The following is a 14,349-nucleotide window of genomic DNA, read 5'->3' as shown; positions in this document are numbered from 1 at the left end:
GAGCATTTGCACCTCCATTTGCCTGGACGGTCAGTGCTGTCTATGCCCCATTAAACACACGGGCAGAGTTTATACTTTCCTTGGGCGGGGGGGGGAAGGTATGTTCAGCTGACAATTTCCAGTATGAGGAAAAAATTCAACACATTAGGGTTGTTTTTATCAGAGATTATTTTCAAAGCAGATATTTTAAAGAATGTGAAATATGTGGTGCTTTCGGAGGTGGCAAGGAAGGGTTTGCCCAGCACTCATGCTACCTGTGCTGTGGTGCCCACAGTAAGGCAGACCTACAATCACAGCTTCCCACTAAGAGATTTAAGGGCAAACTTTTTTCCGTTCTACCGTAAAAGGAATTAAGAAGTACAGCCCATTCATACAAGAGAGAGGCCAACATTTAAAATTGCTCTCAGGTCTATTCACCCAAAAAGTGCTTTGAGGTGAAGAGACGTTTCTGGGGAATTAAAGACATGCAGCAAGCGCTGGTGGATCCGGTTCCTTGAGGCCATATTTATCAACAACTTAAAAGGCTAAACTGTAGTATATCTTGAATATAAATAAATTAATAAATAGCTAAAATATTTTATATTGCTTTCCACCAACATCTCCTTGTGCTCTCATTTGCACAAAAGGAAAAAAAAAAAACGAAAAAACTTTGCATTATTATAAAGACACCCTAGATTATACCAAGTCCCTGCAAACATCACAGCAAGGAAGAGCCCTTTCTCAACATTAAAACTGCAAACCCCTCCCCACACTGTATTTTCAAATATCAAGACTGATAGAGACAGTTCATTTTTTTTGAACACAGAAAAGGCTAAACAGATTTCAATATTCTGCTGCTGGCATTGCCTCAAAAGGCAAATATCCAAAATGTAGCAAAAACATTTATTAAATCCAGCTTTTGCCTTTTCAGAAGCAAATAGTTTTAGCAAAGTAAGAGGCAGTCCCAGCCAGACAAAGCGGGCAAAAATAATTTAAAGTATCATGTTCTCATTAACCAGAATTGCATCTCAAATCAACCCTTATATAGGCACGGAAGAATTCCCTTCTCTTTCTCAGCCCTCTGATTTTAAAATCCTTGCACTGCCTCTTGACATTCGAGGTACATCTTCCTCCATCAGAGACAAATGTGAGAGCAAACATTATTTAAAACAGTTATACAAGTGTTTTTGTCTGCATCTGAAAGAGGCCTTTCACCTATTTAAATTGAAAAACTGTTTCCAAAGCACAAGGAGGCCTTGAAACGTCCCATGTGTACTCTTCAGTATATAATTACAAAGATAAGAGGTGACGCATTCATTTCAGTAAAACTCCATTAAGCAGGCCTCCAAAGACAGAAAAATCTCTTATTTATGCGGTATTTGCTCTTTCAGACAGACATCACACCATGTAACAAATCTATCCAAAAAAAGTCTAATCTAAAATATTGCAATCAACTGGATATACAAATCCTCATTCTGGTATTGTTACAGCTGGTATTTTATTCCCATAACTTAATCACCTTCAAGTAAACTACTCTGGAAGGAACCCAACGGTTATTTCAGAGTATTTTTAGTATTTCTCTTTTAATCAACATCAGTGTCTCCCTCTTCCCCGCAAGCTGATTTTCTCCTGAAAAATGCATTACAAGAGCAAAAAATGAGACAGAAAGGAGTTGAGCATTTGGCACATTGAATAGCTGGCCAAAGCTGTGATCACTCTTTGCAACACTTCAGGGTCTCTGGAAGCAATTCGATACCCCCAAAGTTATTCAACTTTTTATTCCTTACGAACATAAGCTGCAGAAATAACTGCTGTGCACTGAACATGCATCGTGATTTAGTCTGGTTGCCACAGTGTAATATTTAAGTCAGGGTTTGCAGCTCCTTATCAGTTGCTGCAGACCATCTACTAAGGATGGTAAGCGACGGGGCGGTCCGTTAGCCCGAGAGGCACAAAGTGACAGCAACTTCTGCTGCTGGAAGTCACACACAGCTGTTGCTCAGTCACCCACGGCAGTGACATATGTCATACCAGGCTGAGCAGCAGCATTCACCTGGAATGACTTCAGCCCATCTTCTCTACATTTCCGTAAGTATTCCTGTACCATAGTGCCCTCTCGTTCATCATTGAAAAAAACGGGCATTTTAAAACTTCCTTTCCAACTTTGCAATGCCCTTCCCAAGAGCAACATTGACTTGGTTTGGCAGGGACAGGGGCACTACTTAACAGTGCTGCTGAAAGGCGTCGGGAAGGGGACGGCTCAGCTTTGCCCAGCAACTCCCACACTGCAGCTCCCTGTCTAATGGCCTTGCCCTCCGCTGTGGGGAGGCAAGTGAAGGGCAGCACACAAATCTTGCCACTTCTCAAGGACAACGACTAACAGCCGCCAGTACACGCTGAATTGCCGCTATTTCTGTAAACAAAGTCCCTCCTCAAGTGCCAACCTGTGCTAGCCACAACCGTGTTTAAAAACCAAAACAAAACAAAGAAGCAACAAAAAGCCCAGTGTGGTGATTTTGGTGATTAAAGGACAATTTTGCATAGCTTAAGTCATTTGAAGAGCCTCATTCATTTAACTGAAACGTTTGGGTGTATGAAAGCCAGCAAGCATCGCCTGCCATGTTCATGAAGGTGAGGAAAGGCAGAGGTAGCAGTGGTAAGCTCCTACCAGGTCATACGCCGCCAGGACCTTTTTTTGCACGTCGGGCATGGTCCCCAGAGGCTCTAGGTAAGGAAACGCATCCTTCATGCAGAGGGTAACGGAGGGCGCGTTGTCGCTGCTCACGAGCCGCGAGGACAGGGTCAGGATGCACTGCTTCAGGCTCGCGATGGGCGGCAGCCCGCACAGCTCCTTGACAGACACCATGGCATTCTGGGGGAAGGAAAAGAAATACTTGAGCACATGTTGCCGCTTGCCACTCGGTCCCCCCTGCCTGCCAGTGCCTTGTCAGTGCCTGCCTGCTTCTCCCCCCTGATGTGGGGCAGTGCTACCCCACTGCCTGCCATCCCTGGGCCCCCCAGGGACCCCAGGGTGCCAGCGCACACAGGAATTCCTGGCCAGCCCCGTTCTCGGCTCCTCAAGCCTACTGCCAGCTCCAGCTTTCCTCCAGGCCCAGGTATCCCAGCTGCCAGCTCTGCAGCTACTTTGCATTGCAAATCCAGACCCAACGGGGACAAGCTCTGGTCCCCAGCATATTAAACCATCAGCCTAAGATGCTATTTCTCTTCCCCACTGTTCAGACTCCAATTGCTTTTGATGCTGTAATCGCCTCATTCTCCCGTCATTATCATCCTCCAGCAAGAACAAGTTTGACAGACCTTGTATTTCCCATGGGAAAGGAAAGCAGGAAAAAAACACTTTGTTTTCAGCCTTGCATTACCACATCATAAAGAAACACAAGCAATCTTTCCCCTTCATAGGTCACATGTAAGAAAATCAATACTGGATATACAGGTCAAACCAAACTAACATGCCAGGATTTATTTATTTATCAAGTCAGTGGATGTATGGCTGCCATGCCCTCATCGTTTAGCTTCTTGAGTTGTAAAATGAATGACCAAGATGCACAGAATTTAAATGAGAGAGTTTTATAACAACCCATACCTTGTAAATGTTCCTCCACACACCTTGCTGAAAAAACAGCCTTCAGAAAATGCTCAGCTAATTAATAGAGGCTTTTGTCATTAATCAAATACATTAGCATGCAGTTAAATCTAACGACTGTGTCTTTACGAAGCATTCCCCAGAACAAGATCTTGTACTGAAATTTCACTTGGAAGGCACATTAATGCTGTTTCTGAGTCAGATTCAGCGTATTCTCTTTTACATAGTTCACATATAGTGCCTGACCCAGACAGAAGGTGGAGTCAGTGGTTCAAACCAGTTACTTTCAAGGCCTGCAGGAAAGGAAAGGCTGGGAAGAGTTTCCCATTCTTAAAAATATGCTTAGACTATTCCTTTGGGAGTGATTTAAAACTTATGTCATTTTGTAAACTTTTCCAGCTGCCAACATTTAATTTGCTTTAGACTCTGTCCAGAAGAGCGGGGTCAATGAAGTGCTATGCGTTTTTCTCCTGTTTTCAAGAAAGAAAAATGAATTGTTTCTGTATCTTTACCAAGGAGATAGTTATGGCTGATTTCAGCTATTTATTAAAGAAAAGTCATTGTTTAATGCTACTCAGTTTTGTTTCTAGGCAGCGCCTGGATCTCCGAATTGAGCTGCCCCTTAATCAACCCGCAGAGTCACCCCCGCCGTGGAGGAGAGCACTGGGCAGGCTGGTTCTTGTTTGGCTTCGCTGCCACTTCACCTCCTGCTGCCGACCACGAAGGTCCAGCCCGGGCAGTTGTGACGGTGCTGTGCACCGGGGCCCTGACGCCCCCGGCCGTAGCAGGCTCCGGCTGCTCTCGGAGCAGCGTGGGCAGGCGGACGCGGTGCCAGGAGACCGCTTGAGCCAAGGCACAGCACCGGTGTCTGTGCCAGCACACAGCCAGCCAAGACAACACAGCTATTTAGCAGGGAGACAACTGCAATCCAAGTGGCATTCAGTGCCCACATTGAACATCTGCAGCCCCCCGGGCAAACGGTGGCAACACACGCTCAGGGAAACCTGCTGCTCTTTGCCAGGTGGGCTTCTCTGGTGTAGACAAGACCTTAATGACAGATCCACTGACTGTTTCTTATACTCACCCAGACAAAGAAAATTAAGAGCATAACCCTCACTCAGTTAGCAAAACAAAAGCTTGCTGAAATTTTCCAGAACCAGCGAGGAAATTAAGTTGTTGAGACCTGAGGCCTGGGGACACAAATGTACCCTCAGTTTTGCTCTCTCAGAGAAAAACAACCAGTAAAGCATGTGTTTGGAGAGGGCATATTGATTTTTAAAACATTTCTGCCTAATCCCACATTTGCTTGCTAGTTAACACCTGTAACTACGAGCCTTCCAACGTCCAGTTAAAGGTTGACAACAGCTGTGGGTCTGAAGCTTCACCAGCTTCCACCAGCTTCAGCAAGTTTGCCCTACCAGCAGCTCACACCGGGACCTTCACTTTCACATTCAGGACACACCAACGCACATGATGGAAGTGTCGTACCTGCATATTTTCTCTCATGTCAGTAGCCTCTCGTAGCGGATGCACTGCCAGCTTGAAGATGTCATCGATAGTCTTGAGACCGGTGTTCCTTAGCATGGTGTACTCCCTTGCTTTCTTTCCTATCCTCACCGAGAGGCTGCGCTTTTGGGCCTTCCCACCTCCACTCCGGTTGGTTATTGCAATGTGAACAAAGAGGGTAACGTGCTCCATGATATCGCCAACAAAAGACCGCAGCGGTATGTGCCTGTATCCGGGCTGTAAGCACTCCAGTGGGATTGTGTACTGCCCTATGAACTCATCCCCAATGTAGTCATCATCCAAAACCACAAAACGGATCATGGCCAGCTCCGGTAGATTGATCTGGAACTCAAAGCTTTCATCAAAAATGGGGTTATCACTGTTTTGCTGAACAGTTTTAGTTCTTTGTTCAGTGCAGTCTGCAGGAATCCCGTGAATTTCTATGCAGACATAGGGGTCTATGACATCCCCTTTTGCGCATGCACCCTTGGGCTTTGGAAAGTTCTGGCCACTGATTATTTTGACATGCAGGACTTGGGGAGAGACCCCCGGAACAATGCCCTTGGTATTTGCACTGAAGTAAGACACTTCATCACGCATCACTGAAGGCCTGAGAACGTACCCGCATCCCCCGTTCTGTAGAAACCAGCCAGTGTGGAGGTCCATCATGGGCCCCGGGGTCTGATAGTTCATCGCCACTATCTGGCAACCACAATTCCAAAAATCTTGAGGATTTAAGTTACTGGAGTCTATCCTCATAGCACTTGGGTACACCCTGGACAGAAACTTTTTGTTGTAGTTGACAAAATCTTCAGGGTATTCATTTGCAATCCGGCTGGCTTCTGCCTCACTGAAGGAGCACATTTCCCAATAATTTTGAGCTTTCATGGATGTCTCAAAGTCTTTGTATTGGACAGATTTGCATAGGGACACCAAGTCGGACAATTCCCTGCAGAGCCAGATCAGCTTCGGTTCCCTTGAGAAGTCCTCTGACAGTCTCCGAGATATTTCAGCCTCTTCGTCTTCATCTGTGACTTCTCCTTCTAATATATCCTGGTCGCAGGGCAGCTTCTTCCCCTTCACAATGATCTTCATTTTCAGTTTCTCGGGTGATGGGAGGTAGACTTCTGAGGATAAAGGTGCCTCTGTGTAGAGTTTGTTTCCAAAGATCCTTTTCATGTGTTGTACCATTACCTTCTGCTGTTGTACTGAGCAGTGGTTCCCCAAGCAGAGAATAAGGGGGTATTCTGAAGCAAAGAAGGCCAATTTGTTTATTACCTCAATAACATTTCGAAAGGCAAGTGGCGATGTCATGTTGTTACGGTTACAAATAATGGGTTCATTATCTGGGCCGTCACAGACGTCTAGCTCAATACTCCGACAACTCATCTTTAAAGCTCTGACATAACCATTGATATCAGCTGGTCCTCTCAGCTGGTCTTCTATTAGATACGTATTGTGGGATGCATTGATGTAGTAATGTGACAAAGGCTGCGTCATGTCTTGGACAATTTTTTTGTGCTCTGGGTCAAAAATATCACATTCTGGGGATAACAAGTATTGAGTAAATCCATCAATTGCAAGAAAACCTTTCAACCGCCCTTCTTGAGAAAGCTCATACCTGCGTATAATATCTAGACACATTTCTTCTGTTATGTGGGTCACTCCTTGCTCAGCCTCTAAAAACAGCATGAGGTCATTGGCATCTAGATACTCTTTGTTTTTAGATATCTGCACAAGCAAGAAATAAACTTCAGGTCTTGTGCAAAGTTCACTGAATGCTTCACAAAATTCCTCTTTTGTTACTCGCGTTGTCAGTTTCTCTTTGCTCTTCTGGATTTCCTTAAATTTTAATCTAATCTTTGATTCCTTTAAGGTGGGGTTAAGTTTCTTTATTAGCTCCACAGACGTATCTTCTAACATTATGCCATTACCATCAACATCTGCTGCTTCAAATACAGTTTTTAGCCAGGCAAACCGTGGGGTATTATGGCTGCTTTCCATCAAATCCAAGGGTTGTTTGCTACGAGAAACCAAGTACCTTAATCCTGATACCCAAATATTGGCCACATCTGCTGAATTGGCAACCAAGTCAAGGGACTCGTAGTTCTCACCATGAATTACCGACAGCGCACAGTCCTCAGAAATCTGGTCTGCAAGTCCATTATTCCTGAACGTTTCTGTGTTCTTCCCTAGTCTGATTTCCTTTATAGCAGAAATATCAAGCTTGGCTTTCTCAAGGTCCTTCTTGGAAGGCTCCCAACGAAGAGCCTGCAGGTCAGGATCCAGAGTAAAAAAACGGTTATAAATCCGGGAATTTGGACGAACTTTCTTCAGTTCACACCCAGCCTGCATAAAGCTGATACAGTCACTGGCACTGCTTATTTTCTTCTCTGACGGCATGCTGCTGAAGGACACTGTTTTCTTTCTTCCACATTTTTGGTTTGAAGGATCCTGTGGAATAATTACATAAAAAAAAAAAAGAACGAGTAAGTTTTCTTTGGCCATTCCACAAGTGCATAAATAATAGAGAAGATATGTTTATGTAAAGATAATTCATGTTCTTCTGAACCTCAAAACAACATATACCCCTTCCCACAATTTAGTTCCCTGCTGAGCTATAAAATATACTGAACTATACAGAAACTTGATTGATTGCAGCATTAGAGATACCAAGTTTTCATGAGTGACATTTGCAGCTATTAAACTGCCTTCCAGATCTCAGCAACTCGCTAGGGCTGTGAGGAGGTGGTATCTGGCTGTGTCACATACATTTTCAAAACACAGATATATGGGAAGAGGGGTTTCATGGGAAGCTCCAGCACCTGGTTAAGGTCTGCATAACCAGAAGTGGGGTGGATCTCACCAGGATTTAAGATATATCATGAATAAAGGAGGAACTTTGGGATAAAAAGGCATGAGAAAAGAGTCTCAGCCTATGTGGGAGGAGAAGGGGAAGAAGTCTGCGAAGCAGGGCTAGGAGGAGAGCTTGGGATGGGTCAGCATGCCTGTGGGGCACACGTGACAGCTTGGTGCCCGGCAGATGAGCGTCCTGCCTCAATTCTGCCTCTTTTCAGCAACCTCGGACACCTCAAGCAAAACTAAAACAAAACCAAACAACAACCATGAGTCAGACCCCCGAGATACACACCCAGGAGAGTCTGGGCTTTCTTGTTTGTATTTTTTAGTGTCCTTTGCCAAAGGACGTTCTCACTAGGCTGAGAAGCCCATCTCTGCTGCATGCACAACCATGTGGCTCTCATGGCTACTCTTGTGGGAGCCCCACGTACCCCTCTGCTCAGCCCTAACCTACTTCACACTCTCTTGTCTCCCCATTTGCTTTGAAAAGTAGCTATTCTGGTCATTTCTGTGTACCAGGACCACAAAACACTGTGGGAAAATGGACAACAGGCAAGAAACCCAAAGCCTTTTTCTTTAGGCCATATATTCTAACTCCTCTTGAGAAAATACTTAGCCAGACCCGTGTGACTGTCTTTTCACTATCAACTACCTACTTGCTGCTGGATTTAAACCCAGCTGCCTGCAAAGCTTTCTGTAATTTTAGTGCAGTACCTAAATTTAAATCTTTTCCCACATATTATCAATTCAAAACATTTCACAATAATTATAAACTGCAAATCATTCTTTTTTCTCTGCATGATTTCCATCTACTCCATTAGTATATAAACTATCCAACAGCTACAAAAAATATTTTTAAAACATCATTCAAGGCTGTAATTAATAGCAAAACACTTGTTAAAATTGCTTTCCCTCCTATTTCCCTAGCCACCACCAATACTTTCCCAGTTCTCTGCCTTCTGCTGTCGAAGGGGCTTTTGCTGCCTGGATTTCAAGTAGAAGAGGGGTCCCAAGGTGAGGAAATGTTGCTGCTGGGCGTAGGCACACAGCCCTCCACCACGCTGCCCTCAGGCCCAGCCACAAGAGCTGCACCAGGGACCAGCTTCCCAACAGCCCCAGGGGACCTGCTTTGAGACACTAAAACCCCTGACTCTAAAACTTCATGTCTTTGAGACACTAAACCCCCCTTTGCAGCCTGGACTACCCTCTCCTACCCCAGGAGCTCCCACTTATCTGCTGTGTCATTCACCCTTCCTCAAGTCATACTCCCCTGCAAATCCTAAATGCAACCCGTGCTCTAGCAGCGCCCTCCATCCACCCATCGTTGTGTTTCTGCTGCTCCACACTGTCTGTGCCCAAACAGGACCCCACGTAGCAATCCCAGCCACAGAGCATCAGTCTTCGTGCTTGTAAGAACATCTCCACTCATTGTACGCATGTTTGTATAGATACTTTCAGCAAATTAGTCAGTATAAATGTTTCTGCAAAATTACTATTGTCATTCACTCACTTCACTCTACAACATCGAAAATATTTCCAAAACCCCAGCCCCTCAACAATCGGATTTAAAGGCATGGGATCTGCTGGAAACAAAACCGAAACCTCTAAACTTATGCTAAAGATTTCTCATTAAACTGACGTAGTGACTCCTACTGACAAGAAGAATTACTCTAGCCATTTATTGTAGTACATTATGAGAATTCGTCTTAAAAAAATAAGAAGAAAGTCAATGAAGTGAGTGCCTTGGGTCAGCTACTTTTTTAATTGCAGTTTTCTGCTAAAATATTCTGTTCCTGCATTAACATACTGCATTTTAATACACAGCTATGGCCATGAAAATCTTCAAGCAATAGATGCTAATGAATAGGAACGAATGCAACCGATTACCCTGCAGGTTCTAGAAGAGTCTTTTCTTTCTTATTTCTTTAGGTTTACAGGAGCAATATTTAGATTTAAGACTGATGATTAATTAAGATTATTCTTCTCATATAGGAAGACGTATTAATGGCCTTTGAATCTGCAATGATTCATTCCTTGACAGCGAGCGGTTTCCTCAGGACCAGACCTGGAAAACTCATCAGAGCAGCATAACTGATTTAGCTACAGGTCTGCCATTTCGTCTTTGCTAGAGAGGCGGGAATTGTTACGTGACTAATTTTTTTCAGCAGAAAAATAAAAGACATTTATTTTTAGTTCCAAGATACCAGTGCTTTTTGACGAGAATAAGCCATGGAATTAATCAGATATTTTTTGGATATCAAGGTGGGGAAAAAACCTAATTGGCCTTGTGGAGATTCAACGAAAGTTGCCTTTTAAGGTTCAGTCTTAACCTCTCAGGGATTTGGAGGGACTTAGATTATCCTCTGTGTCCTCTTTGCCTGATTTTATTCTTGATGGTTACTTCTGGTTTCGTACTTGCTGGTACGTAAGGAACATCAGAATTGTACAACAGCAGTTCTTCATCTCTGAGTAGGACTTCCCCATATCTTTGAATCAATTGAATAGAATTAAAGTCTAATCCATGGACTAATTGCCTAAAATTAACAAGATTTGAGTATTATTGACATTGATAGGATTATTTTAACTGATATTAACAGTCTCCCAAATCTACTGTATAATACATACAAACCCTGCAAAACTGCAATTGCTAACTGAGCTTATTACTGCATCAGCTATTCCCCTCTTGGTCTCTACAGAATAGGAATGTACTCAAGTCTTTCAAAGTGAGCGCTGCTAATTTAGATTTAATGAGACAGTTTCCATTCATAATTATCAAGAAGTTATGTATTTTAGTGTTGCAAAAACTCAAAATGTGTTTCTGTAAGCTCAAATGCTGTCTTCTCAGCCTGACAAGCCAGGCACTCGCCTTTGTTCTGCCACATTCACATTGCTTGCACAAGCATGTTCAGATCCTGACACCAGGGTTTAGCCAGGCCACACACCTCTAGGTCCAAGGCATCACCCTGGGGAGCAGAGCAGTGTTTTTTTCAAGTGTCCTCCCTCCACTGGGCTCCACTCACATCAGAGCCTGGAGAAGACAATTTAATTGCACTTTGCCTCCCCATTGATCTTATGGTGAGTTTCGTTCAACTGAGCCTACACAGACTTAGGTTCCTAGTTTTAGTTTAGCTATTGTCTTTCTTTAAGTCTCTACCTTAATCCAATTCCTACACATTGCTCTTCTAAGACAAGATGTCCAGCTAAGAATACTTCTGTGCTGCAGTGCCTCTAGTGGATAAATTCCTGTTCCATTTTACCTTTCACCGGAGACTACGAACAGGAACAAGTACAGCCACCTGGCAAACTAAAAGCTGCCAACATCTTATGTGAATAAATAGCAAACCTGCTCTCCTGTGCTACCTGCCAAAAACATTCACACTGCAAATTATCAAAAAAAGACTTACCCACACAAGAGCACTTGTTCCCCTTCATTAACCAAAGCGCAATGAGATGTACTCCTGAATCTTGAAGGTGAAAAGTCTATCTTTCTCCAAGATGCTGAGTCCATAAAAAATTATCTTACCACACAGTAAGTAGCCTAGAACTGCTCTTTATCCTCACTTGTTGAACTGATGACACTGAATTTATTGTGGCAATGAAAGAAGGAAAGGATGACATTTGCTGAAAAAGAAATCTACATCAGTAAGAAAAAAAGCAACTAACTTGTATGTTTTCAACCCTAATACCTTCTCTACCAGAGATAACATAGCTCTATACAAAACCCTGTTATTGGAAACAAATACAACCAGTTTGTATGCAATGTAGATGTACAAAAAGAAAAACTCTGCCTATATGGAAAAACTTGTGCTTTCCAAGGTACTTCTTTCAAAGTGACTCAAACTTTTGTTTCCCTCGGTTCTTTGGACACCCCCTATAAGCTGACCTAACTGGCTGACTCCATCTCCTGCTCCTGAGCCTGCATAATATCCATTATGCAAAAATACCTCAAGACCTCAACCACAGGACCAATTCAACGTGTGCTTAGCTTTCAGCATACACACAGCTGCTCCGAAATCAGTTAACACCAAGGAGTCACATCCAAGTGCTGGCCTGACTGCATCCTAACACCGCAAACAACTGTTTTCTAAAGGTTTCTAAAGCAGGGATTCAGAGCTCCAGTCTAAGCATGCTCCCAAAATAGGAGAAGCTCTCCTGTTGAACACATCATCCTCGTCAGAGGGACTTGATGTGTAAACAGTGGGATCGCTAAGCCATCAGCAGTTGTGGGAAAACTCCACCCCATCCACCCTGACCTTTAACCACTCAATCTTCTGCTGTTTAAATCAAAGAGCTAACAGAAATAAATATGTGGGATTAAAAAAAAATGAATAAACATGCTCTCCACCTCATCCCACCCCCTTTGTCAAAACTATAGGACGTAAATTGTTGAGCTGAAGTTAAGAAACAGGGCAGTAATCAGAGTTGTACAGCAACCCTGCACATGGAAGTCAAGCTGATGAATTATTATTTGTCTGAAATTAAGCTACTTGAAGGGCCTCTAAAGGACTGACAGCCTTCCAGGATTCTGCTAAGGAGGATGAGAAGGGCAAAAAGCATCACTTACCTGAAGACACCAAAAGCCCTTAAAGAGCTGCAGGGCTTCTGTGAAAGGATGTGAAATTTAGTAATGATGCTAAGAGCTAAACTTGTTAAGTGCGGTTAAGAGCTATTTCCCCAAAAACCAATTCACATTTTCACCAGTGAGTATCACCGTTGCTAAAAGAGAAGCTTTATTCTGATCTTTGCCATTTCCCATGAACCAAGCACTAAGAAATCAATAACAGACAGCTTAGTCTGTCCTCACAAATAGATTGTAATAAATGGCACATCCTAAAAGCTATCTGCTCTGGAAACTCCAGATAATCCACTTAATTGGACAAATGATTACCTGTTTTTTTTTGTTGGGTGGTGTTTCCCCCCCCTCCCCCCCCCAGGAGAAACTAATTAGCTCTACAGGGTGAGTTTTTTAAAAAGCAAAAGAGTGCCATAGTGTAGGGATAATAATTTTGATCTTTTGGGATGCTTCTAGATATTTCAGCTTTACAGAGAGAATCCCAGTCCCTGAAAATCTTAAAGCTTTATAGTACTTGTGGTGGGAAAAATGTACCTTTAAACATTAAACAAACAACTCTGAGTCACTAGTGGCACTCAAAGCATCATGGAGTGGGTTGACAAATGATGGTGTAATTTTTCTATAATGAAGTAAGTCAGAGCAGGGAAGGTTTATATAAACTATCCAAGAGAACACAGAAAGTCAATGTTGGGGCCAGAGCTGCAACCAGATCTCATGTGCGTGTGAGGCTTAGTCCATCTGATCAGAGATGGGACTCAAAGCTTGAACCTGCAGTACTGATACGTGATTACTACAGGTAGCAATGATTGCTGGAAACTGGTATTCATTACTAGGACACAAAGATGTCTTCTGTGAATCTCAGCCACATTCAGGCCATCCTCAGAGAGCATCCCAGGATTGCCCATTTTGCAGATTTTATCACTTCTCCTCACAGCCTCTACTATCACAAATAATTAATGAGCTGAACCCCCTCTAATCTTTCTTGGCAAGGCCTGTAGGATGTAAGTATGAGATATCCACTGTGACAACCCACAGGACAACAAAGCAAAGGTTACCTACTCAAAATTCATCCAGGCTGATGACTCATGGCACAAAGCAGCTACCTTTGCACAGGGGCTGAACAACCAAACAACCTCATCACTGGTGTGGGCAGCCACAGGGATGCTGCCAGTCACACTTGGGCGAACCACACAGCTCAACAGATTGCGAGAGCAGATGTTAATGCTGTGGGATCGACCTTGGTAGCCTCTTCAAGGCAAAATTCCTGCTAATTCAGGGATTTGAGCACACGTGGAATAAAGACTGGATCCAAAGTTTAACACACGTGCTCTTAAAAGCTGAGATGCACACGTAATGGAATAAACAGAAAAGTTAAGGCAGACTAAAAATATGACATGGACAGATACATGAGAAATAGCTTCAGAACACAGTGTCCAGCAATTTACCAAATACCAAAATAGTCACGCTGACATGTCTGCAAATCCAGCTAGTTGTCACTAACTAGCAGTTTAACTTAAGCTCAAGTTCCACGCAGAAGCCTAAGCACTATCATCATTCATGAGAAAGCAATGACTAAGGGATCTCAGACACAGGGGAGAGAAAAGTGTGATGGGGAACAGCAATATCACCTTTTACAGTGGGCTCTTCTCAATGCCCCAGGATTACCCAGACATTGGGTACAGGCAGTGGACTCTCACCAAGACCTATAATAATGACTTTACAGTCAGCTTCTCATCAAAAGGGGAGGAAATGTCACCCTGCAAAACGGGCACCCCGAGGGCAGGAAAACAGAGTGAAGACAACAGCTTAACTATTCTGAGATGCTGAA

General features: G+C 43.5%; 1 protein-coding gene across 1 annotated transcript in view; it reads right to left on the bottom strand.

Moving 5' to 3' along the window:
• Nucleotides 1-14,349, bottom strand: part of PLCL1 (phospholipase C like 1 (inactive)) — a gene marked incomplete at its 5' end in the record, with an annotated part of 205,829 nt that overhangs the window by 36,133 nt on the left and 155,347 nt on the right. Inside the window, 2 exons of the mRNA XM_082314693.1 lie at nucleotides 2,648-2,851; nucleotides 5,072-7,543. Coding sequence (XP_082170819.1) covers nucleotides 2,648-2,851; nucleotides 5,072-7,543 — 2,676 coding nt within the window. The remainder of the gene's footprint in view (nucleotides 1-2,647; nucleotides 2,852-5,071; nucleotides 7,544-14,349) is intronic.

Source organism: Platalea leucorodia (assembly GCF_965183815.1).
Source record: "Platalea leucorodia genome assembly, chromosome: 5".
In the NCBI taxonomy this organism is placed as follows: Eukaryota; Metazoa; Chordata; class Aves; order Pelecaniformes; family Threskiornithidae; genus Platalea; species Platalea leucorodia.
Note: the sequence above shows the minus strand (reverse complement) of the source record. Positions and strands in the feature narration are given on the sequence as shown.